Here is a 27,005-nt window from a genome sequence, read left to right on the forward strand (position 1 = left end):
ATGAGTCGGCCTCGGGCGGGGGCGGGAGGCGGGGCCGCGCCAAGACTGACCCGCTGGACAGACTGGCCGCCTGGAGCGCGACTCCACGCCGGACACGATGCGGCTGCCTGGCCCCAGCGGCCGCCGCCCCCTCCTGCTGGTGCTGCTGCTGTCTCTCCTTGCAGCCGCCGCCGCCGCCCACGCCGCCGGCCCCAGCCCCAGCCAGGCCGTCGAGGTTGCGGTGATCCCGGGCCGCCCGGCCGGGTAAGCCCCGCTGCGGCCCCCTCGTCCTTGTACCGCCTCTACGCAATAAGTCTGGAGGTCTAGGAAGACCAGGACTTTCGGATTTAGGGGAATGTGAACCCACTGCTTCGTGATAAGGATGAAGAACCAGAGCTCTTGAATTTATTAGGGCCCTCTATTTTGTAGGGGTTAGAATCCGAGGTGTACTGAGATTTTGAGGGGAGGGATTCCCCTCCCGTGTGGTAGAGACGGATATGGCTCCAGGGAATTCTAGAGTTTATTTGGAGAAGGGTCCCAGTTTATATGGGGATGGGGCTTTGAGTTCTCCTAAGATGATAGATGGGTGGGGCTGAGCTGGGATGGGGTCCCCCAAACTAACTGGGTGCTTAGGGAGGAAGAGTATGGGAGGTTATCAGGGCACTTTAAGGGGGAGTTGACATGTCCTGGTTTTCTGGGGGGCGGGGAGGCCCGAACTAATTAAGAGACCTTTTCCTAATGAGTGAGGAAGAAGTGGAGTTTTGGGTTGATGGTGGAGGGGCTTGTGGAAATTTGTGCGGAGATGGGGGGCCCTCAGGTTTCATGAGGGTTGGGGGATGCTTTAGTTTCCTAGAATTAGCGGATTCCAGGCTTGAATGAGGTACCAGTGATTTCGCGGCAAGAAATCCAGAATTTCCTGTAGATTTAGGGGGTTATAGCCACTCTTCCTGTCTACGGGTGACGAGATCGAAGGAAACAGTCTGCCCAGTACCCCCCCACCCCCCACCCCCACCCCCGCCCTGCGGCCCAGCGCTCCGTTACAAAGGCCCCGGGCTCAGCTCCCGCCTCCGTCTCTGCGAATGCGTTTAGTAACCCGAGCCGCGCCGGGGGCGGGGCTGGGAAGGGGTTAACCCGGAGAAAAGGCGGGAGGGATGACTGCAGGATCGGGGGTCCGGAAGGCTCCCACCCGGGCGGCCTCCTCCCCTACTGGGCCCCACCCATCTAAAAAGAGTCCATACGCCCGACGTCCCCTTCGCAGCATCCCCCCGCTGCCCCTCTCTCCCGGCCGGCGCGCGCGGCCTCGTCCCTCGTCCCCCTTAGCCTGGGGATAATGGATTTGTCTGGGGGGCCCCTTGGTTGCGACGCACTTGCGCCCAAGCTGAGGGCTCCGCCAGCCAGAATCTGAGACCCTCCCGGCGCGGAGATTCCTCCAAGAACGACTCCTTCCTCCTGGTCAGGCGGGAAACTGAGACCCATAGACCAGGAGACTCTGGCTCCAGGACACACAACGTGGAAGGGCAGGAAGGGGCTAGAACTCAGGCCTCGGGATTCCCAGTACTGGGCTGCGGCTCCTGTATCCCCCTCCACCTCTGCACCCTGCTGGACCCATAGTCAAAGGAGGACCTCCCTCCCCAGCCGTTGAGGCCTGTGGAGTGGCGCCATCTGCCGGCCAACCGCGGGATGACGGCTGAGTCCAGGACAGGGAAGTGCGGGGAGGGCGGGGTTCTAGATTCCCAGATCGGGCTTGGAAGTGCGCTTAGAAATCCTCTTTCAGTCTTCTTCTTCTTTTTTTTAATCATTTTAAAAAGACTATTAAATGTCTTTTCCAATAATACCTTACCTCAAACACTTCAGAAGAAAAATAAACGTGAGGTTGCTGTGACCTTTATCCCTGGAGAGCCTAAACCAGTTTGCCTCCTATTGTACAGATGGGGAAACTGAGGCATCGAGCACAGTGCCTCAGATTGGTCACACATCAATCTCGAGCACCCTCAAACCTTATCTTGGCTTTCCCTCCCCTATCCCTCATTGCCTTCCTTTGGGGAGTTCTACAGTGCTAGGGGCCTGAGTGACTTCCATCCTTCTATTTATAGTGTTGCTGCTTGTCGCTGCTGCCCAGGCCGATCGCCCAGGAGGAGCCGCTGCTTCAGAGGTGGGTTCTTGTAGGTGAGGTATAGGTAGGAGGGGAAAGGTGGTAGGAGCAGAGGAACTGGGGGCTCCCTTCCTCACCCCTCATCCCAGCTGCAGAGCTGGATGAAAGAGGAACTCAGTCGCCTCCTTTTCCACTTAGTCCCTGGCTGTCTCTGAAGCCTCCTGCAGGGTCCAGAGCTGCCGGCCCAGAAAGTGTGCAGGCCCTCAGTGGTGCCTGACTCCAGTGCCCCCAGAGCTGTCAAGGCCCAGCCTCAGCGTGAGGAAGAAACAGGTGTCCCTTAACTGGCAGCCACTGACGTGAGTGTGCAACCCTCCCCTACTAGATGCTCCCAACTCTGCCACCATTTCTGGCACATCTTTCTCTCTGCTCCCTGGGTCTCCTCTCCCTTGCTCTCTCTATCAACTTGTGTCTCTGTTTCTGTTTCTCCTTTTCTCGCCAATCGTTGTCTCTGGGTCTTTCAGTTTCTATCTCTCTGTCTCTGTCTCCATGTTCCTCTCTCTCTATTTGTTCTTTCCGTCTGTCTCTTCCTCTCATAGTTACCTGTCTCTTTGCCTCTGTGTCTCTCTTCTCTCTCTCCCTTCCTCATCTCTGTTTCTCCCACTGACTTTGTTTCTTCCAAGCCTCCAACGAATGCTCAAGGCCTGGTCCCCATAAAGAGATGGTGGGGGGCGTCGCAGAGCCTCCACTGGGAGACCTCCTGGTGTGGGAGGTCTCTTTCAGTTTCGGGGAGGGGGGTGTCAGACGAACCACTGTGACAGCTCCTTCTCTGCCCCCTCCCACCCAGGCTGCAGGAAGCCCGAGCTCTGCTGAGGCGACGGCGGCCCCGCGGGCCGGGGGCCCGGGCATTGCTGAGAAGGAGGCCCCCACAGCGAGCCCCTGCCGGCCAGTCCCGGGGTAAGAACATCCGCCCTTCCTCCGCCGGGGGGCCGGGGGTTCCGGGCCAGATAAAGCCGTCTGGTTCCCACGGTCCAGCCGCCGCCTAGCCGCCCCCCATTGTAGCTCAGCACCCCTCCCCAGGACGCAGCCCCCTCTAGGGACCCCGGCGTCCGGCAGCGAGAGGTGAGTCCGGGACAGGACCAGACGCTGGCCAGAGGCGCTGACCCGCGGGGGTGGGGCCGGGAAGCCAAGCGTCCGGGCTCCCCACTGCCGGTCGAAGAGGGGGGCGCTGTCCCGGCAGAGAAAGCGGCCGAACTTGCCCAGACAACAAAAGCGATTGTGCGGGTTGGCGCCTGCCTGGTTACCGAATGCCCAAAACTGCGGGGCGGCTAGGGGCCAAAGGCCTCCCACTACTTTCCCAACCGTCCTCCTGCCTTCCTCCCGCTCCGGCTCTCGGCCCCGGGGCTAGCACACCCCCTAGTCTCAACCACCCTCAGAAGTCCCCCTCCTGCTGTGGCCTTCAGCCCAGATGTGTCCCCTCCTCCCTAAAGTCTTCCAGATGTGGGCCTCCGGCCAGATGTGAAGACCCCCGCCCACAGTCTCAATCCACCGTTTCCCCTAATCCATTCTGACTTCTCCCAGGTGTGAGGGTCCTGGTTAGATGTGACTGCGTCCTCAAATGTGCCCCTCCAGCGTTCTGCCCACCATCCAAACCCCCAATTCCTTCATGTGCCCAGGTGCACCGACCCTTCTCTCCCCCAGATGTGCCACCTGGCTGCCCAGATGTGCCATGACAGCCGCCTACCCAGATGAAGCTCCTTCCTCTGTGACTAAGGCAGAGACAGCCTTTAGCCTCCTCCCCAGATGCGGCCCCCACTACTCTTTCCTCTTTATGGATTCAGCCCTGTCTGGGGGGGAAACGGGCCCGCCCCCACCTGTTCCCTTCCCCGTCGCTCCCCTGCGGGCCCCATTCACTTGTTGGTGCGAGGCGGGGGCAGAGGGGGCGCCCCCCTCCCCCCTGCGAGTCTAGCGCCCAGCCTGCGCGCCTCTGGCTGCGCGCCCGGCCCCACGCGCCCCCGCGCGGCCGCCGGGGAGGGAGTGGTGGGGAGGGGGGGGCCTGAGCGGGGGCGCGGCCGCCCTCCCCCGCGGGCGGGCGGGCGCGGCCGGGCCCCTCGGGCGGGCTGGGGCGGCGGCGCGGCGGAGCGCGGCGCTGCAGCCATGGCGGGCGGCGCGCGGCTGCTCTGGGTGTCGCTATTGGTGCTGCTGGCGCTGCTCCGGCCGCAGCCCGGGCTGGGTCGGCCCCGAGAGCGCCTCCGCGTGCGCTTCACCCCGGCCGTGTGCGGCCTGAGCTGCGTCCATGGGCCCACCGGCCCCCGCTGCACCCCGACCTGCGCGCCCCGCAACGCCACCAGCGTGGACAGCGGCGCGCCCGGCGGGGCGGCCCCGGGGGGCCCCGGCTTCCGCGCCTGTGAGTGCGGGGTGGTGGTCCCGAGGGAGGGCTTCCCCGGGTGGAGGAGGATTCCCGGGGATGGGGGAGACAGTCCCCAGGGCGCGGGAGTCCAGATTCTTTACGCAGTAGTGCTGGGGAATCCCTGGCTTATTTAAGGAAGAGAGCCTCAAATTCCTGGCTTTTGGGGTTGGGTCCTGAGGGTCTTGATTTCGCAAGCAATGAGGGTTCTCAGGGACCTGTGATGTCCCATATGAGGGGATTGGGGGCTGACTTCTGTGCCTTTGAGTCAAAGTGGGGAATACCAGAATTGAGGGGCTTGGGGTCTTGGGGGAAAGGGGTCCGAATTCTGTGACTGTGAGTAGGGGGTCCCCAGAGTCCAAGGGAGAAATCCAGGGCCATGGGGGGTTTTCCACTTTCTGCTTCTTTGGGTGGGACGGATTAGGAAAGTCTAGGATGGGAGTGCCTGTGAGGAGGGGGATTGGGGTATGGAAAGCTGATCCTGAGAGCTGAGAGGGAAAGAGTTCGTAGAAGGAGGGTCTCTGCAGGACCCTGAGTTGCAAGGGTCGCACGTGGAAGAGCAATCCAGGCAGGAGGCCTAGGGGAAAAGGCGCCCCCTGGGGGCAGAGGGGACCGGAGGAGTGTGCGCACCAGGCTCCCCTAGAGATGGAGAGCCCTTGGTGGGGGGGTGGGCCACCTGTTGGCCCCAGGGTATGGTGGTGGGTGGGCTCTCAGGGTCTGGGCCTACCTGCCCCCAGCCCCGGAGGCCCTCTGGAGTGGGGAGTGGGGGCCCCTGGCGCCGGAGAACTCGCCCAGCCTGGCCCCCAGCCAACCCAGCCCTGGCCGGCGTGAGCTCATCTCCCGCCTGAGCCCCCGCCCGCTGCCACTCCCTCTCTCCTCCCCTTCCTCCCTCCTTCCCTCACTCCCTCCCGGCCCAGCCTCAACGGGCCTGTGCCAGGAGCCTTGCCCAGGCGGGTGCCAAGCCCCTGGAGGCACAAGGAGGGGTCTGTGAATGGGGCTGACCTCGGGAGGACCTCGATGTCCTCAGCCCCTCAGCCCTCCAAGGGTGTGGGACATGGAGTTGCCTGTGCCCATCTAGCGGCCCGCCCTGGGTGTGGAGGCCCTCAGGGTGCTGGGGGGTGGCCTACATTCAGGATGAGAGAAGACAGACAAGTGTATTTGGAGGTTAGGAAATGCCCCCAGACTTAGCTGGATTACCACCTGCAACCCCCCAACAGATTCCTATTTTGGAATCTTGTTTCCTAGTTAAGCCTCTCCTAGGCCTGCCACTTAATTAAGGACCCCTATTAGAGCACCCTGGAGTCCTGGCCTGACTCCTCTAACTAGGGGAGCCGAGAGTCTCTGCCCTCACGCCCTAAGCCCCTCTGCACCGCTATCAACGGACTCTGGAGACCAGCCCCTTCAGTGAAATTCCCTCACATTCTTCTGATGTAATCTCCCCAGACCGTGCCCCTCACCAGAGGACTCTAGTTTTGTCCCTCAGCTATTCCTCCCCACATCCAGGGGAAACCCCGGATTACAGATTCTATACAGTGATAACTGCTCCCTAGTCGAATTCTCTTCCCACAAAAGGCTCCTATTTTCTGTTTCCAAGTGATCCCCAATTCCTGTCTATCCAAGTCCTTCTCTTCCAGCTGACTCCCTCCCCAGGAACTTCTGATCCATCTGTCTTCAGAGAAACCCAGAATTGGTCTTGATCAGTGATCCTCCCAAGAGGACTACAGATACTGTGTTCCCCTCAAGCAGCCATTAATCAAAAAGACTTGGGTACCTAATCCCTTAGCTTAGAGGAGAGGGGGGATTCCACAGTATCTTACAGTCTTCCCAGACAATTGAGGCTCTCTTGGGCTGGGGACTCCCAAGAATCCCACTTCTCCATCTAAACCTTGTTCTCAGCACCCTCAAATTGGCCATTCCCTAGAAGACACTAGAGTCCTGTTTTTAGGTAACCCTCCTCCACAGGACTTAAGGGATTCCTTCTGTTGAAGGGTGCCTCCGTTTCCTCTGGGATAGGCTCCCTTTCTGTTCCAGAAACCTCCAGTGGTCTTTGAACCCCAGAGTGCTGCCTTCTAACTGATCTCCTCCCAGGAGTGCAGTCTCTTTACCCTTATAAATTGAGGGGGCTCCCTCTATGCTTTCCTGTCTCCAGTGTGTGGCTCAGAATCCCAGACACGCCTTCCTGGACGGCCCCGGCCGCCTGCCCCCTTCCTGCCCTCCACACAGCTGTCTCCAGCTGTTCCCGGCAGCCCCTGGGGAGAAAGGGAGGGGGTGCCCTCGCAGGATACGTCCGGCCTTCTTTGGCTCAGCGGGCCCGGGGCTCCCCAAGGGTCCCGAATGAGGAGCCGCCGCCCTGCCCCCGCCGCACCCCTCTTTGTTTACCCCGCCGCACAGCTGGTAGTGCCCCGCCCAGAGGTGGCCTGAGGCCCAGCGAGGGCGCGCCTAGGGGAGAGCAGGCGCGTTCCCGCTGGCCCCGCCCCGGGGCTACTGGGGGCGGGAAGTCAGAGCTAGAACTGGAGAGCCGGAGCCAAGGGGAGGTGGGAGGAGACAAAGCGCGGGGGGCGGGGGGTGGCTAGGACGTCCAGATAGCCGGGAGGTGGGGTGAGAGGAGCGTGAGCGAGTGAGCCAGGGCAAATTAACTTGAGGAAAGGAAGGTGGGTGGGGCTAAAGGCAGCAGGTTAGACGCCTTGATAGGCGGGGTTTACAATCCCTCGGGTAGAAGAAGGTGATGTGGGCAGGGTGCGTAGAGAGGGGAGGGGGGAAAACCGCACAGCCTGTGGGCGGAGCTTGAACGTAGTGGACTCTGCCGGGCGGGGTGTGAGCGTGCCTAGAATGGTAAGGAGACGGAGTTGCGAGCAAGGGGTAGTGCCAGGGAGTGGCAAAATGTGGGTTTGGTCAATGGAAGTGACCAGCGCTGGGTCTGAGGGGCTGAACAGTAAAAGATGGGCGGCGCTAAATGCGAAGGCAAGAGCTAGAGTGGGCGGGGCTGAGCCTACGGGCGGGTACAACGCTGTCTGGGCGGGGCTGGTACGCCGTGGACTCGGCCTGAAAGTGGGACTCGAGAGGGAGGGCGGGGTGAAATGAAAGTGAAGAAGGAGCTGGAGGGCGTGGCGAGTGGACCCAGTGGGCGGAGCTATACCATCAAGGGCTGTACGACTGGACCCAGCCAACGCAAGTGGCCAGGGTTGGGGGGGGATGACTCAAGACAGCTCATGGCGGAACGACTTTGAACGGAGTGATACCTTTGATACCTTTGATACGTGTACTTACAACGTTAGGGACTGAGCTCGTTTGAGTGCGCTCGTCCCAAGGGGGCTGCAAGGAGGGTTGCCGGCCCTGAGTGTCCTCGCTCTCCCCCTAGTCCTGTGTCCCTTGATCTGTCACAACGGAGGTGTGTGCGTGAAGCCTGACCGCTGCCTCTGTCCCCCGGACTTCGCTGGCAAGTTCTGCCAGTTGCACTCATCGGGCGCCCGACCCCCGGCCCCGGCCATGCCAGGCTTCACCCGCTCTGTGTACACCATGCCACTGGCCAACCACCGTGACGATGAGCATGGTGAGGAAAGTGCGGCCGGAGTCCCCTCCGCCCCCTCTGTCCACCACCTTGCCGTTCCTCTGACTCCCATCTTTCCTACCTTCTCTTAAGTACCCTTCTCCAGCGCGCCCTTTCCCCCATTCCTACTCCCACTTTGCCCACCCCCGTGCCTCTCTCCAGGCGTGGCGTCTATGGTGAGCGTCCACGTGGAGCACCCGCAGGAGGCGTCGGTGGTGGTGCACCAGGTGGAGCGTGTGTCCGGCCCTTGGGAGGAGGCGGACGCCGAGGCAGTGGCGCGGGCGGAGGCGGCGGCTCGGGCAGAGGCGGCAGCGCCCTACACGGTGCTGGCACAGAGCGCGCCGCGCGAGGACGGCTACTCGGACGCCTCGGGCTTCGGTTACTGCTTTCGGGAGCTGCGCGGAGGCGAAGTGAGAGGAGGCCGGTGGGGAGGGGCCCGGAGCGTGCCACCGCGCGGGGGCGCGCTCACCCTCCACTTCCCCACAGTGTGCGTCCCCGCTGCCCGGGCTCCGGACGCAGGAGGTCTGCTGCAGAGGGGCCGGCTTGGCCTGGGGCGTTCACGACTGTCAGTCGTGCTCGGAGCTCCTGGGTAAGCCCCAGGATGTCCCTGAGGTGCTCGGAGCTGGGGAGGAGTGAGAACCCGGCTGCTTCTTGTACTCTGCCCATAGTTATACCCTTACACAAATTCTAGCCATGCCTACCCGTTGTGGGGATCATTTCCAGTCTAGACCTATCCATACCGTCTGGGACCACCCACCCCACTTTCTGACTTTGGCTCCCCTGTTCTCACTCGGACTTTGCGCCATAGGCCTACTCATGGAGATCGCCAACCTAAGGCTGACCTTGCACTCAAACCACACTCAACACCTTTTAGTTCCTCCCACCCCATTTTCGTCCCCGCCCACTCCATCTCGCTCCGCGCGCCCCGGCCCAACCCTCTCCTCTCTCTACAGGTAACTCCGACCAAGTGGGCGTCCCAGATGGACCGTGTCCAGCTGGCTTTGAAAGGGTTAATGGGTCCTGCGAAGGTGAGCTGGGGCAGGCGTGGGAGAAGCTTGGGACGGGGCTGGCTGGGAGCTTGCCCCTGACGCCACTGGAACCACCCCTTCCCTCGCAGATGTGGATGAGTGCGAGACTGGCGGGCGCTGCCAGCACGGGGAGTGTGCGAACACGCATGGCGGATACACCTGCGTGTGCCCCGACGGCTTTCTGCTTGACTCGTCCCGCAGCAGCTGCATCTGTGAGTCACTGGGGCCTGAAGCTGGTCCCATGTCCACCCTACCCTCATGCCAGAACATCCCTGGGTCTAATTCCCTTAGACCACACTTCCCCCAGATGCTCCCAGACCCCAGGTTCACCCAGTCACTCTTAGGTCCCCCTCAGAACGTCTCATCTCAGACTCTCATTCACCCTCAGTCTCTCTGAACCTTCTTCAGCTCCTCTATGAACCCCTCAAACCTTTTGGATTAGGATCCCCAGACTTTCATCAGCTCCTCTCAAGCCCCCAAATTTCCTCCTCTCTCTCTCGACCACCAGACCTTCTTCAGATCCTGAGATCCTTCCCAGATTCTCTCACTCACCCCTCAGACTCTCCTCAAGCCCCAAACCATTTTCAGACCTCCCAGACCCCTCAGCTCTTCCTCAGACTCTATCAGAGCTTTCCCAAATGCCCCTCACACCCACCGAACCCTCCCTGGGACCATTCCCCTACCTCCCAGATCCCCTAGTCCCACTACACTCCCAACCCCGCCCTGAAGAATTTCCTCCCCCACCCCCAGCCCAACACGTGATCTCAGAGGCCAAGGGGCCCTGCTTCCGCGTGCTCCGCGACGGCGGCTGCTCGCTGCCCATTCTACGCAACATCACCAAACAGATCTGCTGCTGCAGCCGCGTAGGCAAAGCCTGGGGCCGGGGTTGCCAGCTCTGCCCACCCTATGGCTCAGGTGAGCGCCTCCTGCCCGCCTTTCTCTAGACTTGACACAATCAGCCCCCATTCTAGGCTCCGCCCCCAGCGCCTCCAACCAGGTTGGGCCCTAGCCTTGGCCACGCACCCGGCATCTGAGACAGCCTGTCTTCAGACTGGACTCCACCCTGGCTTGCACATGACCTTGAAGTTAGGCTGCGTCTGCCGAGTGTCACCCCCCGCCTCGACCTCCCCTAGCCCTTGAGATAGGCTGCCTGCCCATCCTTGTTCCCAGGCTCTGGCTACCTCCCCAGCTTCTGAGACACTGCTTTCAACCTAGGTTCCGCCTTGGGCCCCGCCCCAGACACGCCCCTCCCGGAGACACCTCCCAGGCAATCTTGCTTCTTCATAAAACCAGACCCCACAATGGACCTGACTGTTTCCTGGCCTTCAACCCCATCCCTGTAGACAACAAACCAGACCCTGCCCTCAACTCCGGTCCCTGCCATCATCCCAAAGAGGGAAAAACATCCTTGGTCCCACCTTTAGCCTCTGAGATGTCCCATTCTTTGGCCACTGGGGCCTGAAGCTGGTCCCATGTCCACCCTACCCTCATGCCAGAACATCCCTGGGTCTAATTCCCCTAGACTACACTCCCCCCAGATGCTCCCAGACCCCAGGTCCCCCCAGTCACTCTTAGACCCCATTTCAGCATCCAACGCAAACCCCTAACACACTCCCAGGCTAAGCCCTACCCACGGTCAAGGCCAGACCCTAGCCCCCTCCCCGCCACCGCTTTTCTCTCTCCTTCACCCCCCTTCCCTCTCATTCCCCCCTACTCTCTTGCCCTCTCTCTGCCCATCTTCTTCCCTTTCCTGTGTCCAGAGGGTTTTCGGGAGATCTGCCCAGCTGGCCCTGGCTACCATTACTCGGCCTCTGACCTCCGCTACAACACCAGACCCCTGGGCCAGGAACCACCCCGAGTATCCCTCAGCCAGCCCCGTGCCCCATCCTCCACCTCTCGGCCACGCACAGGTGAGCTGGTTTCTGGAGGAGGGAGTGTTGTCTCCAAGGGGAGATGAGTGGGGACACCCAAACCCAGGTCTCCACTGTTGATAGCCCTTCTTTACCAGGCTTTCTGCCCACTCATCGCCCAGAACCCCGGCCTGAGCCACGGCTAGAACCGAGGCCAGAGCCCCCCCGTCCGGGCCCTGAGCTTCCCCTGCCCAGCATCCCTGCCTGGACTGGTCCAGAGATCCCTGAATCAGGTGCGGTAGAGGGAATCAGCGGCGTTGATGGGGGTATTACAGGCAGGAGTTCGGGGTGGGGGGCTCCAAAGTGAAGATTCTACAATAGAACAGATAAGGATATGACAGCCAGAGGAGTTCAGGAACGGGTGGGGAAAGATAAAGGTTTGAAGGGTGGGGTGGTGGTTACATCAGGAGCTGGAGTCAGGCAAGCCTGGGTGCAAGTTCTCTGTCAAGTGGGAAGGTCAGCGGAACCTCCCTGAGGCTCAGTTCCTTCATCTATAAAATGCGGATCATTGTGAGAATTCAGCAAGCTGCCTCTGAAGGTATCTGGCACATAGTAAGTGCTCAGGTAACATGAGACAAGTAATTATTTTTCACGGAGGACACTTAGAACATATCTCAGGCAGAAGACTGGGGAGCAAAATATTAAAAAATGAAGACTTTGGAGTGGCATTATGGGAGGATTCAGGCAGAGGATCTGATGAGAATGTCCCATGATAAAGGAGAGCGACATCAGAGGGGGAAGACTGGGCTTGAGGGGGGACATCCGGGAGGGTGTTTTAGGCAGGGGATCTGAGGGAACTGAACTGGGATGAAAGGGACAGAAGATTCATAGATGGGGGAACCCTGGCTCACTGGACCCCCGCAGGTCCCTCTGCAGGCGAGTGTCAACGTAATCCCCAGGTCTGCGGCCCGGGACGCTGCATTCCCCGGCCCAGTGGCTACACCTGCGCATGCGACTCCGGTTTCCGGCTCAGCCCGCAGGCCATGCGCTGCATTGGTGAGCCAGGCCGAGGGGGAGGACGGAGGCGGGGTGGGCGGCTCTACCCCGTCACCTCCTGACCAGACCCCTCCGTACCCTCAGACGTGGACGAATGTCGCCGCATTCCCACGCCTTGTGCTCCCGGGCGCTGCGAAAACACGCCAGGCAGCTTCCGTTGCGTGTGCGGGCCGGGCTTCCGAGCTGGCCCGCGGGGTGCGGAGTGTCTGGGTGAGAAATCCAGGCCCCACCCCAGCTGGGGTCTCGCTCCAGCTCTCCCTCTGGAGCAGTTCCCGCCCTCGCACTCTTCCCCACATCCCTTCAGCCCAGCTACTGCCTTGGCCTGGCCCCTGGCCCCTGGCTCCGTCTCCAAACCAGCTCCCGCTCTCACTTCGGCCCCACCGCTGCCTCTTTCCGGCCCAGCCGGCCCTTCCCTTCGGGGCCGGTCCCTGTCGTACTACTGTCCCGCCCCTCTCCTTGACTGGGTCCCGGCTCCGCCCCTCCCTTGGCCCCGCCCCTTCAATATTCCAGACTAGCTTCTGCCCTCTCCAAGGCCCCTCCCCTGTCTCACAACTGCTGCAACCTATCTACTCACCATGACTCCTGATTTCCACCCTGCCACACCAGTACCCCGTCCCCGAACCACCCCTTCCCTCGCTCCTGCCTTCCCTTTGTTCGGTCCCCAAAGCTGTTCTGCCCGCCCTTGCCCTCCCCAAATTGCCCCCCTCACGGTCCCCCGCTCTGCCTCTGCCCAAGCTGGGTCTCCAACGCTTGTCCTGTCCTCCCCGCTGAAGCTCCGCCTCAGCCTTAAACCGAGCCCCTCCGAGCCCCTCTACCGCCCCTGGCTCCTGCCTCGACCTGGCCCTGGCCGAAGCTTGACTCCGCCCCTGCCATCCCCGCCTCCCCGCCTCCCCAGGCCTTCTGGGGGAGGCGAGGAGGCGGAGTGTCTGGCCCAGTCCCAGCCACGCGGTTTGTGCCCGCAGACGTGGACGAGTGCCACCGCGTGCCGCCACCCTGTGACCGTGGGCGCTGCGAGAACACGCCAGGCAGCTTCCTGTGCGTGTGCCCCGCTGGGTACCAGGCTGCGCCCCACGGAGCCAGCTGCCAGGGTGAGGGATTGGGCATGTAGGGGGAAGGGTAGAGTGGCAGTGGTGAGGGATGGAGACACTGAGCAATGAGGCAGAGGGAGGCTGATTGATGGGAGAAATAGGCCAGGCTCTGAGAACCAGACATGCAGCCTGTTGGGGATGGAGAGGCCAAGTGTTGGAAAACAGAAAGGCTGAGTCATGGAGGATGGAGAAGCAGAGGGATGGGGGATGGAGACGCCATTAATGGGGGAAGGGGTAGGGTTATGCAGGACAGAGTTTAAGGAGGCCCACTGGTACGGACCAGAAAGACAGAGTTCTAGGAAGCAGGCAAGCAGCTTAATAGGGACTGAGGAAGTAGAGGGATGGAGGATAGAGTTAGAATGATGACGGATAAGGTGGCAGAGTGATGGAAGGTGGAGAGCAGAATCACGGGGACAGGGTGGCAGAATGATGGAGGGTGGAAGGTCAGAGCGAAGGAGGTCAGGGAGGTAGAATAGAGCATGGCGGGGGGGGGGGCGGAAGGGGCATAAAGGAGGTATGACCTGGGTCGCTTGCTCTGAGCAGATGTGGATGAATGCATCCAGAGCCCGGGCGTGTGCGGCCGAGGGGTCTGTGAGAACCTGCCTGGCTCCTTCCGCTGTGTGTGCCCGGCTGGCTTCCGGGGCTCAGCGTGTGAAGAGGACGTGGATGAGTGTGCCCAGGAGCCACCACCCTGTGGGCCAGGCCGTTGTGACAACACAGCAGGCTCCTTTCACTGTGCCTGCCCTGCTGGCTTCCGCTCCCGTGGGCCGGGGGCCCCCTGCCAAGGTGAGGGTGCTGAGTCCAAAGCCACTTCACCTCCATCTGCTGTAGGGACTGGGGACAGGTTTGGGAGACAGAGAGGCAGAGAGATGGGGCTCAGTGAAGGAGGACAGGAACAGAGGCCTGGGGGTATTGAGGGGGTGGCGAGGGTCTGGCTCCAGCATCTTCTCCCCTTTCTCCAAATATGAGGGTGCTCTCCATTCCTCCTCGTGTTTTCGATGATACTCTTGTGCTTGTGGGAACCCTGAGGAAGGGACAACTCTTGAGTCAGGGAAGGCAACATGCAGGAGGTGGTGCCTTAGCCGCATCCTGGCAGCTGGAGAGACCGTTAATGGGGAAGCAACGAAAGGGTCTGTCCTTCTGGGAGGAGGGAGCAGCCTGAACAAAGTCCAGGACGCTTCCTCCAGAGTAGAATGTTGGGGTGGGTGGTGATGGCGATGGGTCCAGGCCCCTTCCTCAGCCCCACTGGTCTCCTCTGCCCCAGATGTGGATGAGTGTGCCCGTAGCCCCCCGCCCTGCACCTATGGCCGGTGTGAGAACACAGAAGGCAGCTTCCAGTGCGTCTGCCCCACGGGCTTCCAACCCAGTGCTGCCGGCTCTGAGTGCGAGGGTGAGGCCGGGGAGGGAGGGAGGAGTGTGGATGGGTGAGGGGGGCGTTGGGCCACTCCTCCAAAGCCACCCTCTCCTCTGTTCCCCAGATGTGAATGAGTGTGAGAACCACCTGGCATGTCCTGGGCAGGAGTGTGTGAACTCACCTGGCTCCTTCCAGTGCAGGGCCTGTCCTGCTGGTCACCACCTGCACCATGGCCGATGTACTGGTGAGATCAGGCCCTGGGTGTGACCTTGGACCTGCATCATGCCTCCCGACCCAGATCATGACCCCTGACCTGGCCTACAACCTTCTAACCTGGATCTCAATCCCCTTACCTGGACCACAACCCCCAGAGCCTGACTGCAATTCTTGACCTAGACTATGAACCCCTGATCAGACTGCAGTTCCTGATTTGGACCAGGACCCTTGGCCCTGAGTGTGACTGCTGACTCTGTGACCAATGAACCCTCAACTTGACTGTGACATTTGACCTAAACGTAACTACTGACCACAACCCTGACTACAACCCATGACTCTGTGTGATGCTTGACCCTGCCTCTTTCACTGCCCCTGCCCCTTCTCAGAGTACCTTCCCTGGGGCCTGATTGTCTTCATGATCCTGGACCCTGACCCCCTGACTAGAGACTCTGGCCCCGGACTCACCAGAATGCCATCTAATTATCCTGGTTTATAATACCTGACCCCTTACCCTAATTAATGTCTGACCCCTGTCTCAGTCCAGAGTCCCTTCACCTGACCCCAGGATCCTGGCACAGGGAGTTCCCAGAAACCCAGACTCAAGGACCCCCAACCCCAGTCTCCCCTACCCACTTCTGCCATGGAGCCGTCACCTCATATCCAACCCAAGACACTTCCCATCACCTTCTTCAGACCCCTCTCCCCCAGGGGGATCCATCAGTGTGTTCCTAGACAGAACCCCTTCTGAAATCCCCATTCCCACAGATGTGGACGAATGCCTTTCGGGAGCCTCCTGCGGCCCCCACGGCCACTGCACTAACACTGAAGGCTCCTTCCGCTGCACCTGCGCGACAGGCTACCGGGCGCCACCTGGTCGGCCCGGGCCCTGCGCAGGTGGGCTGGGCGGGGAAAAGGCTGGACAGCCTGGGAGTGGGACTTGGCTTCCTGGGTAAAGCCTGGTGGGGAGGTGGGAGCTGGACTAAGGGACTGCAGGTGGAATTTAGAAACCGGCCATCGGGGTGTGGCTTGGGGGACAGGGTTGCTCCTTTGTAGGCGGGGCTTGGGTCTCGGGGGCGGGTCTGGTAACCCCGCAGCCCTATCTCTGGGTTCCCTAGACGTGAACGAGTGCCTGGAGGGCGACTTTTGCTTCCCCAACGGCGAGTGCCTCAACACCGACGGCTCCTTTGCCTGTACTTGTGCTCCCGGTTACCGGCCCGGACCTCGCGGAGCCTCTTGCCTCGGTCCGTACCCAGGCTGGACCTGGATCGGGAAAGGGTGGGGAAAGGGAGGGGCGGAGTTGGGAGACAAAAGGGGAAAGGGTGGAGTGTGGATAAATTGGGCAGTGAATGGAAAGGATGGAGCCGAACCCGTCGGAGAGGTGGGGCTTGCAGGAAAGGGAGGAGCCTAAGGCAGGTGGGGAAGGCGTTAAGGTCTTGGATCTGGAGGGGCGGGGAAAGGGCGGTGGAGGGGCGCGGCTTGGAATGTTAAGCAAAGGAGATCCGCCTGCGGTTTCCGACACTGTCCCGCAGACGTGGACGAATGCAGCGAGGAGGACCTCTGCCAGAGCGGCATCTGTACCAACACCGACGGCTCTTTCGAGTGCGTCTGTCCTCCAGGACACCGCGCTGGCCCAGACCTCGCCTCCTGCCTCGGTGAGAGGCCTCGCCTCTGCCTGGTCCCTCTCCCCTCTGCGTCCTGGTCTCCCCCATTTGTCTCCCCCCTCTGCCTCTCCTCTGCTGCTTTCTCCCTCCCCCTTTCCTGCGACTCCCGCCTCCCTCTTCTGACTCTCCTCTCCCCTCCTTGACTCCCCCACCTTTTTTCCTTTCCCTCCCTGCCTCTCCCATCTGAGTGCCCTGCCTCCCCGCCGCAGACGTGGACGAATGTCGGGAGCGGGGCCCAGCCTTGTGCGGGTCCCAGCGTTGTGAGAATTCCCCCGGCTCCTACCGCTGTGTCCGCGACTGCGACCCTGGCTACCACGCAGGCCCTGAGGGCACCTGTGACGGTGAGACCACTGCCCCACCCCCACGAAGAGTCGCAGAAGCCGGCTCCAGGCCTCACGGACTTGGGGGGAGGGGAGGGAAAGGGCTCCCAACCAGTGTACTTGACTCTCCTAATCGTGGTGGAAACAAGCCACCAGCGTGTCTTTATAATTTTTTGTAGAGGGGAGACAGGAGGATAGGGGAAGACACTCCTGTCAGGAAACAGGGCAAGCCTCGCTTCCAGAAGCAGCCCAGATTTGGGGGTGGGGGTGGGGGATGGTGTGTGGGTCAGCATTTTGTGGAACAGATGAAATGACTGCGGACTGCCTTGGGCTCTTGGGTTGCCAGACCCCCGATTCGTGGAAACCTAGTTTCATGGGGCCTCATTCATTAATTCCACAAGAATTCATTAAGCAACTACAGTGTGCAACACTGACAGTAGAACAGGCAATAAGTAAAACAGAATCCCTGTCCTCATGGAGTTGACGTTCTAGGGGGAGAGACAGACCATAAATATGTAAATATGAACTCGATTTATTCAGCAAACCATTTGGGGGCACCTACTGTGTATCAGGCACTGTTCTCCACCCTGGGGATACAATGAGGAGCAAGACAGGCACAGACCCCTGCCAACGTGGCAGTTAGCATACCAATAACTACATGGGTATAAAGTTTAAGAAGGAAAGTAAAGCAGGATGAATGGACAGAGATGACAGGGCAGTGGGGGTAGGGGTGCTAGGTCTAGACCTAGACCCTTGAGTGAAGCAAGGGAGGGAGCCATGCAGATAGCTGAGGGAAGTGTTCCTGACAGAGGGGACAGCAAGTGCAAAGGCCCTGAGGCAGGACCATGTTTAGGCTATTTGAGAAATGGTAATGAGGCCTTAAGAGGTATCAATGCTTGTTGATTTTTAGAAGCTCAGACTCCTAGAATACCAGATTCGGAGACTTCTCAGTCATGGGAACTGGAAGCAGCACCAGGAACCTGTGAATCCAGGCCTGTGACTCCCCTCTCCTTCCCCCATCCCCTCCCCACTCTTTTGCAGACGTGGATGAGTGCCAGGAATATGGCCCAGGGATTTGTGGGGCCCAGCGCTGTGAGAATACCCCTGGCTCCTACCGCTGCACACCTGCCTGTGACCCTGGCTACCAACCCACACCAGGGGGCGGATGCCAGGGTGGGTGTCCCTGGGGCAATGGGTGAGATGTGGAGGGGATAGAAGGTCCAGCAATGGCCTGACTGTCTGGTGGTTGCAGATGTGGACGAATGCCGGAACCGGTCCTTCTGCGGGGCCCATGCCATGTGCCAGAACCTGCCTGGCTCCTTCCAGTGCCTCTGTGACCAGGGCTACGAGGGGGCGCGGGACGGGCGTCACTGCGTGGGTACGGGGCTCCAGGGGGTGGGTGGGGCCAGAGGGTGGGGAAGAGGTTGTCAGGCCCTGCTTCTCTCCATAGATCTGAATGCATGTAAACTTCAGGGGTATGGAATTTAGACCTTGGAATACAAGATCATCTTCATGTCACTCAGGAACCCCTATTTATCTAGATTTTATTTGGGGCGTGCTTTAAAAATGCATGCATAAAGTAGTAAAAGTACACTAATTTTTTTTTTTTTTTTGGCCGCACTGCTCGGCATGCGGGGTCTTAGTTCCCGACCAGGGATCAAACCCGCGCCCCCTGCGGTGGAAGCGCAGAGTCTTAACTGCTGGACTGCCGGGGAAGTTCCAAAACTGCACTAATCTTAAGTGTACATAAACATCCTTTATTTTTTCCCCAACATTTTATGAGGAATTTTTTTTTTTTTGCCGTGCCCCACGGCTTGTGGGATCTTAGTTCCTGACCAGGGATTGAACCCGGGCCACGGCAGTGAAAGCACCGTGGAAATCCCACGGACCGCCAGGGAAATCCCAAGGAAATTTTCTAAACATACAGAAAGTTAAAAGGCCTGTATAATGAAACATCAGCATACCCATGGTCTATATTCTATTATTATCATTTGGTTACGCTTGTTTCCTCACACATCTTTCCATTAATCCACAAAATTTTTTGGATAGAATTTTAAGATTAAATTGCAGGCTTCAATATACTTCCCCCTAAATTCTTCTGTGCATAATGCATGTCATTGACCAGAGTTCAATTTGTGCTTACAGATATTTTAATTTGAGGTTCAATTTACATACAGTGCAATGCATGAGTCTTAATTATACACTCACTTCGTTTTGACAAATGCAAACACAACAGGCTTCATTTGTTTAAAGGGCATTAAACTGAAGTCCTGGGAAATATTTGAACTTCAGGCATACGTGGATCCAGGAATTGGAACAAGGCTAGCTGTTCTCCCAGCTCTGCTATCCTCTAATGCATTTATTTTCGGGCAGATTCTCTTTTCACAATGACAAAAGTAGCCCTGGCACCTCTGGTTGACATCCTTAGCTTGACATCCCTGGCTACAGAGGGAGGCTCTTTCTCCATATTTCTAGAATGAGTCCCAGGACTGGCTTTGATTGGCCCAGCTTGGTCACTGCCTGTCTCTGAATCAGAGAAATGCAGCAATCTGCTTGGCCCGCTCAAAACTTAGGTTGGAGGAGCAGAGGGTTCCCAAGGGAAATTCAGGGTTTGTCACCAAAAGATAAGCAGATGATGGGATCTGGGCCATTAAAATACTCACACTCAGAGCCCAGACTTTTAGACTTACGGAATTCCAGAAGTTTACAACCATTGACTCCCTCTTCCCTGTTGTCTCCTGTTCACAGATGTGAATGAATGTGAAACGCTACAGGGTGTGTGTGGAGCTGCCCTGTGTGAGAATGTGGAAGGCTCCTTCCTCTGTGTCTGCCCCAACAGCCCTGAGGAGTTTGACCCCATGACTGGGCGCTGTGTTCCCCCTCGGACGTCTGCTGGTGAGACTGAGATCAATGTCTACTTAACTGATGGCTGCCGGCCCCGCAGAAAACTAATGGGATCTAACCATTCCTGATGTGGACAGCTGCCATCAGTTAGATGCTGTTGTTTTATTTTTTTTTATTTTTAATTTTTTTTAATTTATTTATTTCTTTTGCGCTGTCCTGGGTCTTCGTTTCTGTGCGAGGGCTTTCTCTAGTTGTGGCAAGCGGGGGCCACTCTTCATCGCGATGCGCAGGCCTCTCACTATCGTGGCCTCTCTTGTTGTGGAGCACAGGCTCCAGACGCGCAGGCTCAGAAGTTGTGGCTCACGGGCTCTAGAGCTCAGGCTCAGTAGTTGTGGCTCACGGGCCTAGTTGCTCCGTGGCATGTGGGATCTTCCCAGACCAGGGCTCGAACCCGTGTCCCCTGCATTAGCAGGCAGATTCTCAACCACTTCGCCACCAGGGAAGCCCCGGTGCTGTTGTTTTAAACAACAAAAACCTTCAGAACACATGAGTTAACCTGGGTGTGGGACTCAGTGTCAGGAGATGTAGATCCTGGTTCTGACTTTACCAGATTCCTTCATTCAACATATGTTCACTGAGTTTAGGCCCTTTTCTGGGCCCTGGGGACACAGTAGTGACCAGGAGAGACCACCCTGTCTTCAAGGGGCTCACAATCCAGTGGGGGCAGATAGCAATATAACCTGATGGTAACAACCCAGAGTGATCAGGACTGGGATGGATGAGGCACAGGCCAGAGCAAACAAGCCTATGATGGGAAAGGCTAGGGCACGGTGGGAACCCAGAGGAGGTACCTCCCCAGCCTTGAAGGAGAGTTAGGGAGGGCTTCCTGTAGGAGGGGATGTCTGAACTGAGAGTAGTAGGATGAGTAGAAATAAGCCAAGCCAAGTGGAGAGGGAGGGCATTCTGGGCAGAGGATACAGCAAGGGCAAAGGCCTGGCAAGGCAAGAGAGGACCCGACATGTTTGAGGGACTGAAATAAGTTCAGGGTGACATGCTCTACAGAGCAAGGGAAGGGGTGGGGAGAAGTGAGGCTGCAGAAGGAGTCAGGCGCCAGACCACACTGACTTATTACCGTGGTCAGGAGGTTGGACTTTTCTTGAGGGCGCTCTGGCACCATGGAAAGGTTTTGAGCAGGAGAGGGGTATGATCAGATTTTGGAACTTCCTCTGGCTGCCATGTGAAGGTGGATTGGAGTGGGGCTGGGACCTGAGCAGAGAGGACAGGGCTGGACCAAGGCAAGGGCCATGGGAGGGGAGGAGAGGGCAGGTGGGAGAGGGGCTCAAGAGGCCAAAGTGGACAGGCTGTGGGGCTGCCTGGGTCAGGGAGAGGTGTCCAGGCCTAGGTCTAGATTTGAGTATGAAGATTCTGAGACCAGATTGGGACACGCTGGATGTGAGGCCCCAGGGAGGCCTCCAGGAGGCCAGGGAAATCCCCTCTTCTCCTACCTGAACTGCAGCTTGGATGATGGGCCGGACGCTTGGGAGAGTGAGATGGGGAGGCAAGAGGTACAGAAATTAGAGGAGGTGAGAATGGGAGAGAGATGATGACAGAGGCTGAGAGGTGTGGAGTCGGTTCTGCCACATGGGGCCTCAGTTTCCCCATCCATAACATAGGGGCTGGAGGCTCAGCCCACACTGTCTCCTCAGGCACGTTCCCGGGCCCGCAGCCCCACGTACCCGCCAGCCCCAGTCTGCCAGCCAGGCTGCCACCACCGCCGTCCCGCCGGCCCAGCCCACCTAGGCAGGGCCCTGTGGGCAGCGGGCGCCGGGAGTGCTACTTTGACACGGCAGCTCCGGATGCATGTGACAACATCCTGGCCCGGAACGTGACGTGGCAGGAGTGCTGCTGCACCGTGGGTGAGGGCTGGGGCAGCGGCTGCCGCATCCAGCAGTGCCCAAGCACCGAGACAGGTGGGCATGGGCCGCTGGGTGGACACAGGGCGGAGGGTTTGGGTAGCAATAGGTGGACGTGGGACTGGGACAAAGGGACACATTTGGACAAGGGACTGAGGTGCTGGTATTGCACGGGCAAGAGTGAGCTGCCAGCCAGGTGGGCGCGAGTCTGAGAGGTGGATACAAACGGGCACAGGGGCTAAAGACTTGAGCAGTGAAGGGTGGGCACTGAGGCAAGTGGGCACAGGCAAGCCCAAGGCAGGGGCTGGGGCACGGGTGTCTGGGCTCAGCCTTGTCTCTGTGTGCAGCTGAGTACCAGTCATTGTGCCCCCACGGCCGGGGCTACCTGGCGCCCAGCGGAGACCCGAGCCTCCGGAGAGGTAAGGCCCGCCCACCCTCAGCCCCCAGGCCCAGCTCTGTCTCGCGCTATCTCTGTTTTCTTTATCTCTGTCTCTCCCCCTCCCACCCTTATCCTCTGTATCTCTCCCTCTGGGTCTCTCTTGCCATCTCTGTCTTTCTCTTCCCTGATCACGCCCCGCAGCTACACACACACACCCCCCATCCAGCCCACCCCACAACCTAGCCTGCCTCCCCCACCTCCCCCCGTCTCTCTTGATGGGGGTGTGTGTGCCTCTGACCATCCTTCCCGCAGACGTGGACGAATGCCAGCTCTTCCGAGACCAGGTGTGCAAGAGCGGCGTGTGCGTGAACACGGCCCCAGGCTACTCATGTTATTGCAGCAATGGCTACTACTATCATGCCCAGCGCCTGGAGTGCATCGGTAGGAACCCCACCTCCACCGGCACTCACACCCCCGCCTGGGACTCTCCCAACCCTTGGCCACTCCAGCTTCTCTCTGGAATGTGGCCACCACCAGCAGGAAGTCCTTCCTGGAGTCTAGACTCCATCCATCCCACCGTCAATGCACCGGGGAAATGGGAAAGGGGTGAGGGCTGCTTCTTGATCACTTCCTCCATGCCTCCCTAGATAACGACGAGTGCGCGGACGAGGAGCCAGCCTGTGAGGGCGGCCGCTGCGTCAATACCATAGGCTCTTATCACTGCACGTGCGAGCCCCCACTTGTGCTGGACGGCTCGGGGCGCCGCTGCGTCTCCAACGAGAGCCAGAGCCTCGGTAACCCCTCCCCCCCGCCCCGCCCCGCCGGTTAGCCCCGCCCAGGTCTCTCCCACGCAGTCCAGCCCCTCATTACCCCCACTCAGCCTCCCGCGTGCACCCGGGGCACGCCCCTTCACGCCCCATTTAGCTTCCGGTCTCGGTGTTTGACTCTCGGAACAAGAGGCCAGCGGGCCTGGTTAAAGACGAAGGTTGTAGAGGAGCCTCCCTGCCACTTACTGGCCCTGTGTACACGTGCACATTCCTTATCGCCTCTTGGACCCCAACTTCCTTTCTGCACATTGGGTGGATTGGCAATAGCCCCTATATAGGGTGGCTCTGAGGAATTTTATTTTTAAGAACAGAATGGGACCTGGTCTTACTAAGTGCTAAAAGTGTGCCTTCTATTATTTCCCTGTGGGTCTCTGTCTCTTTGCAACCCTCTGTGGGTTTCTGTCTTTAGGCCTTTCTCTGAATTTCTGACACTCTCTGCCTCTGTCTTTGCTTTTAGGTCTGTTTCTCTCTGCATCTTTGCTTTCCTGTGTTTCTTTGAGTCTCTCTTTCGATGTGTTTGTGTTTATTTCTTTGGGTCCTCTCTCTCTTTTTGCCCACTGACCCAAAGTCTCTTCTCCTCCCAATCCCTTTTCCTACAACGTCCTTCCACATCCTGAGACTTTATTCAACAATTCTCAGAGAGGAAAAGCAGCTGCCCTGGGGTCACAGAGCCCCTGCAGCGGCCAGTCTTGGATAGAATCCTCCTCTCAGACCCTCTCACCCTCCTATATGATAGCCTTGTGCCAGACCAAGCCCCGTACTCGTCTGGAGCTACCTCAGAGGACTTCCGGGAGTCAGATCACAGCTGCTGAGAAGGATTTGGTGACAGGCAGAGGATGGCTGGGCTGCTCCAGTAGGGAGGAGATGGAGCATTTGGGAGGGCTTGAGTTTCTTCCCGCCTTGATGCATGCTGTCTCTGCCCTCAGACGACAACCTGGGAGTGTGCTGGCAGGAAGTGGGGGCTGACCTCGTGTGCAGTCGCCCTCGGCTGGATCGCCAGGCCACCTACACAGAGTGCTGCTGCCTCTATGGCGAGGCCTGGGGCATGGACTGTGCCCTCTGCCCAGCACAGGACTCAGGTACTGCCACCTGCCTGGGCCACACTCCGAGACTCTGCCCCTCATGCTCCAAACCCAGGTCCTCAGACTCCTAGTCTTAGACCCCAAGGTCTCCCAAAACTTGGTCCCTCAGACCCCTATGTCCCAGTGCATTCCTAAATCTTAGACCCCAAGTCATAACCCAAAGACCTCCAAGCCTCAACCCCAGAAACCCCAAGGCCTGACTCAGCAGGTCTCATAGTTCCAGTCCCAAAAGGTCCTAAGGTCTGATCTCTCAGACCTTCAACTCCTGGTCTCTAGAAGCCCAGGACAGCCCATGAGACCCCCTCCCCCAAATCCTGGACCTTTAGACGTCCAATACCAGTTGCTCAGATCCTGCCATCCTGGCTCACAGACTCTGGTCATAGCTCGCAAACCTCCAAGTCCCAGTGGCTTGGATACCCACATCCAGGTGCCTAAGAAGCCAACACACAGCTCCAGAGATCTCCATGCCTTGGCTCTAAAAAGCCCTGAGTCTCCCTGTTCTCAGCCCTTGGGAAACCAGTGCCAGTCCTAGGCCCTTGCTCCTCTGACTTCCAGGTCCCATGGTTCAGATCCCCTCCCATGCATCCTGACCCCTCAGGCCCCTGGTACTTCCCAGTCCTGGTCCCTAAAACACCTCCATCCCATTTTTGTAGGCCCCTAGCCCCAGATCTCATGGGCCCCCAAATTCCAGCACTTGGACCCTGATTTCTAGCCGCAGTCCTCAGTACTCCCGATCCCAGTGCCTTGGAATCCCCGTCTCAGTCCTCAGACCTTCAATCCTGGCTCCAGAACCCCTGATCCCAAGCCTGCAATCCCAGTCTCCTCCTTTGAAGCCCCTCTAATGCCTCAGCCCACGGCCCTCCCCACCCTCTCCTTCGGGCTTCTCTTCCCCGAGGGGGGACGTGAATGATGGGTGCCAAGGAAGCAAGGGCTGATTGTTAGGCTTGGCTCCTGTTCGCAGATGACTTTGAGGCCCTGTGCAATGTGCTGCGCCCCCCCTCATATGGACCCGCACGGCCAGGTGGCTTTGGACTCCCCTACGAGTATGGCCCAGACCTAGGTTCACCTTACCAGGGCCTTCCGTACGGGCCTGAGTTGTACCTGCCACCCGTCCTACCCTATGACCCCTACCCACCGCCACCTGGGCCCTTCGCGCGCCGGGAGGCCCCCTACGGGACGCCACCCTTCGACATGCCCGACTTTGAGGACGATGGTGGCCCCTACGGTGAATCCGAGGCTCCTGCTCCACCCGGCCCGGGCTCCCGCTGGCGCTATCGGTCCCGCGACACCCGTGGCTCCGTCCCAGAGCCTGAGGAGTCGCCTGAAGGTGGAAGCTATGCTGGTGAGTACTGCGGCCCGAGGGATGGGGACTAAGATGAGAAGCCAGGTGTGCAGAGAGGTGGAGATGGAGAAGGGAGGAAAGGAGGGGGAGGAGGAGAGACAGAGACAGAAACGAAGAGAAGCCGCGGGAGAGACAGGCTCAGAGAGATGGGAAAACGGAGATATTGTCGGAGAGAGCGACAGAGAGCACGGATGAAGAGGAACAGAGACATCCCTGTAGACCTTCCCAGAAAGCGATGAGGACAGAAGGAAAGCTAGAGAGCAGAGCGACGTAAACATCCTGGCCTCACAGCGCCCCCCAGAGTCCTGGAGCGGGATGGGCAGTTTTAGAAGGGGACCCACCGAACCTGGGGCGCGGCCCCACCCGAACCCCGGAGTCCCCGCACTCTCCGCAGGCGCCCAGGCTGGGCCCTACGAAGGGCTGGAGGCGGAGGAGTGTGGGATCCTGGACGGCTGCGCCCACGGCCGATGTGTGCGTGTCCCCGAGGGCTTCACCTGCGACTGCTTCGATGGCTACCGCCTGGACATGACCCGCATGGCCTGCGTCGGTGAGGGGTGGGCCGGGGCCAGCATGGAGGTGGGGTACAAGAGAGGGTGGAAGCCTTTACTAGGGGTGGGTAATCAGGGACGTCAAGGAGACCGGCCAGCCCCGGTGGGGAGCAGAAAGTAATTTTTGCTCAGGGACCGGGCTTGCCTGAAGGACAGGTCAGGCTGGGAGGAAAGTGGAGCTTGACCACAGCACTGTGGCTGAGCTTGAAGCAGGATGGAAGGATAGGATCCTGCAGGCGTGATTTCTAAGAACTCCCAGGGCTACCTTGGGCAGTTTGCTTGACCTCTTTGAAGAGCTTTCAGTCTTCCCATCGAATAGGAATTATGTCTGCCTAGCTTAGACAGTAGTAAAGCAGAGTGATTACAATCAGGGACTCTGGGGGAGTTGGATAGACCTCAGGCTCAGTCCAGCAGCTTGCTGTGTGACCCCGGACAGGTCACTGTCCCTTGCTCAGTTTTTCTTACCTGAAAAATGAGTATAGTCGTAGAACCCATTTCATAGAGTCGTGAACATTGATTTACAATGACAGTGAGGCCTATGTGTAAAGCTCAGAGAAGAGAACTGAGTTCCTCAAAGTCTCACAGCCAAGAAATGGCAAGGGGGCTGGGCACTCGGGGTCTTTGTGAGCTGGTCTGCGAACCCCCTGGGCAGAGTGGGCTTTTTGTGTGACATGGGGTAAGGGGCTTCCCCACGCTAGGCCTCAGTTTGCACAGTACCTAGCTCACAGGGTTATTGGGAGGATAAAGTTAATACATGTAATATACTTAAAACAATGTCTGGCACAGAATGAGTACTTATTGTTGTTGATATCGTCATTAGTATTGTTTTTCTAACAAAAACATAGTGTCCTAGGGGCTACCACACTCATCTCACAGAACACAAGGCTGAGGCACAGAGAGGTTAAGTTACTGCCCAGGCTCACACAGCCAACGGGTGGTAGTGGCTGCATTCCACTCCAACAGGAGGCTCAGCATCCACACCCCTCTGCACCAGGAGCCTCAGGGGTCAGGGACGTGGGCTCCTGGGTCCCCAGCTCTGAACAGCGCTCCTGGTACCCCCCCCCCTCCCCAGACATCAACGAGTGTGACGAGGCCGAGGCGGCCGCCCAGCTCTGCGTCAACGCGCGCTGCGTCAACACGGATGGCTCGTTCCGCTGCATCTGCCGCCCAGGATTCGCACCCTCGCACGAGCCGCACCACTGCACGCCCGCCAGGCCCCGGGCCTGAGCTCCAGCAGCCGTGGACCGCCCACTCCGCGCCTGCGTACACGGGGTCCGTGCTGCACACACCCGCCCTCCTGCTTTCGCGCATGCGCACAGGGATGCCGGACCCGGAGCAGAGGATGGTCGATGGGACAGACGGGGAGGAGGAGTGCCCTTCCTACGGACGCCGCGGGCCCGGGCTTAGCCCATGGTCCCCTTCATATTCCCGCTCCTTTTTATAAAAATGTTCAATTAAAAAACACCTATTTTGTA

The 27,005-nt window shown here is 59.1% G+C and overlaps 1 protein-coding gene across 6 annotated transcripts; it reads left to right on the plus strand.

Moving 5' to 3' along the window:
- LTBP4 (latent transforming growth factor beta binding protein 4) lies at positions 1–27,005 on the plus strand (the record flags this gene model as incomplete). 6 transcript variants are annotated; one of them, XM_081217404.1, is made up of 33 exons in its annotated part: positions 1–243; positions 2,073–2,131; positions 2,299–2,427; positions 2,916–3,025; positions 7,834–8,025; positions 8,185–8,432; positions 8,509–8,611; positions 8,976–9,050; positions 9,140–9,262; positions 9,801–9,965; positions 10,811–10,960; positions 11,059–11,193; positions 11,825–11,956; positions 12,041–12,166; positions 12,919–13,044; positions 13,588–13,830; positions 14,309–14,434; positions 14,523–14,642; positions 15,380–15,508; positions 15,730–15,855; positions 16,144–16,266; positions 16,485–16,616; positions 17,637–17,768; positions 17,848–17,973; positions 19,344–19,490; positions 21,146–21,409; positions 21,700–21,771; positions 22,044–22,172; positions 22,379–22,525; positions 23,485–23,637; positions 24,602–24,982; positions 25,377–25,529; positions 26,603–27,005. In XM_081217404.1, 33 exons carry the CDS (start codon positions 1–3, stop codon positions 26,755–26,757), a joined length of 4,974 nt encoding a protein of 1,657 aa, XP_081073530.1. In that variant the 3' UTR covers positions 26,758–27,005. The 6 variants fall into 6 exon arrangements, with proteins under 6 accessions (XP_081073530.1, XP_081073531.1, XP_081073533.1 ...); XM_081217405.1 differs by having other exon boundaries at positions 83–243; positions 2,289–2,427; XM_081217407.1 differs by lacking the exon at positions 17,848–17,973 and having other exon boundaries at positions 83–243; positions 2,289–2,427.

Source organism: Mesoplodon bidens (genome assembly GCF_964165515.1).
Source record: "Mesoplodon bidens genome assembly, chromosome: 18".
Lineage (NCBI taxonomy): Eukaryota > Metazoa > Chordata > Mammalia > Artiodactyla > Ziphiidae > Mesoplodon > Mesoplodon bidens.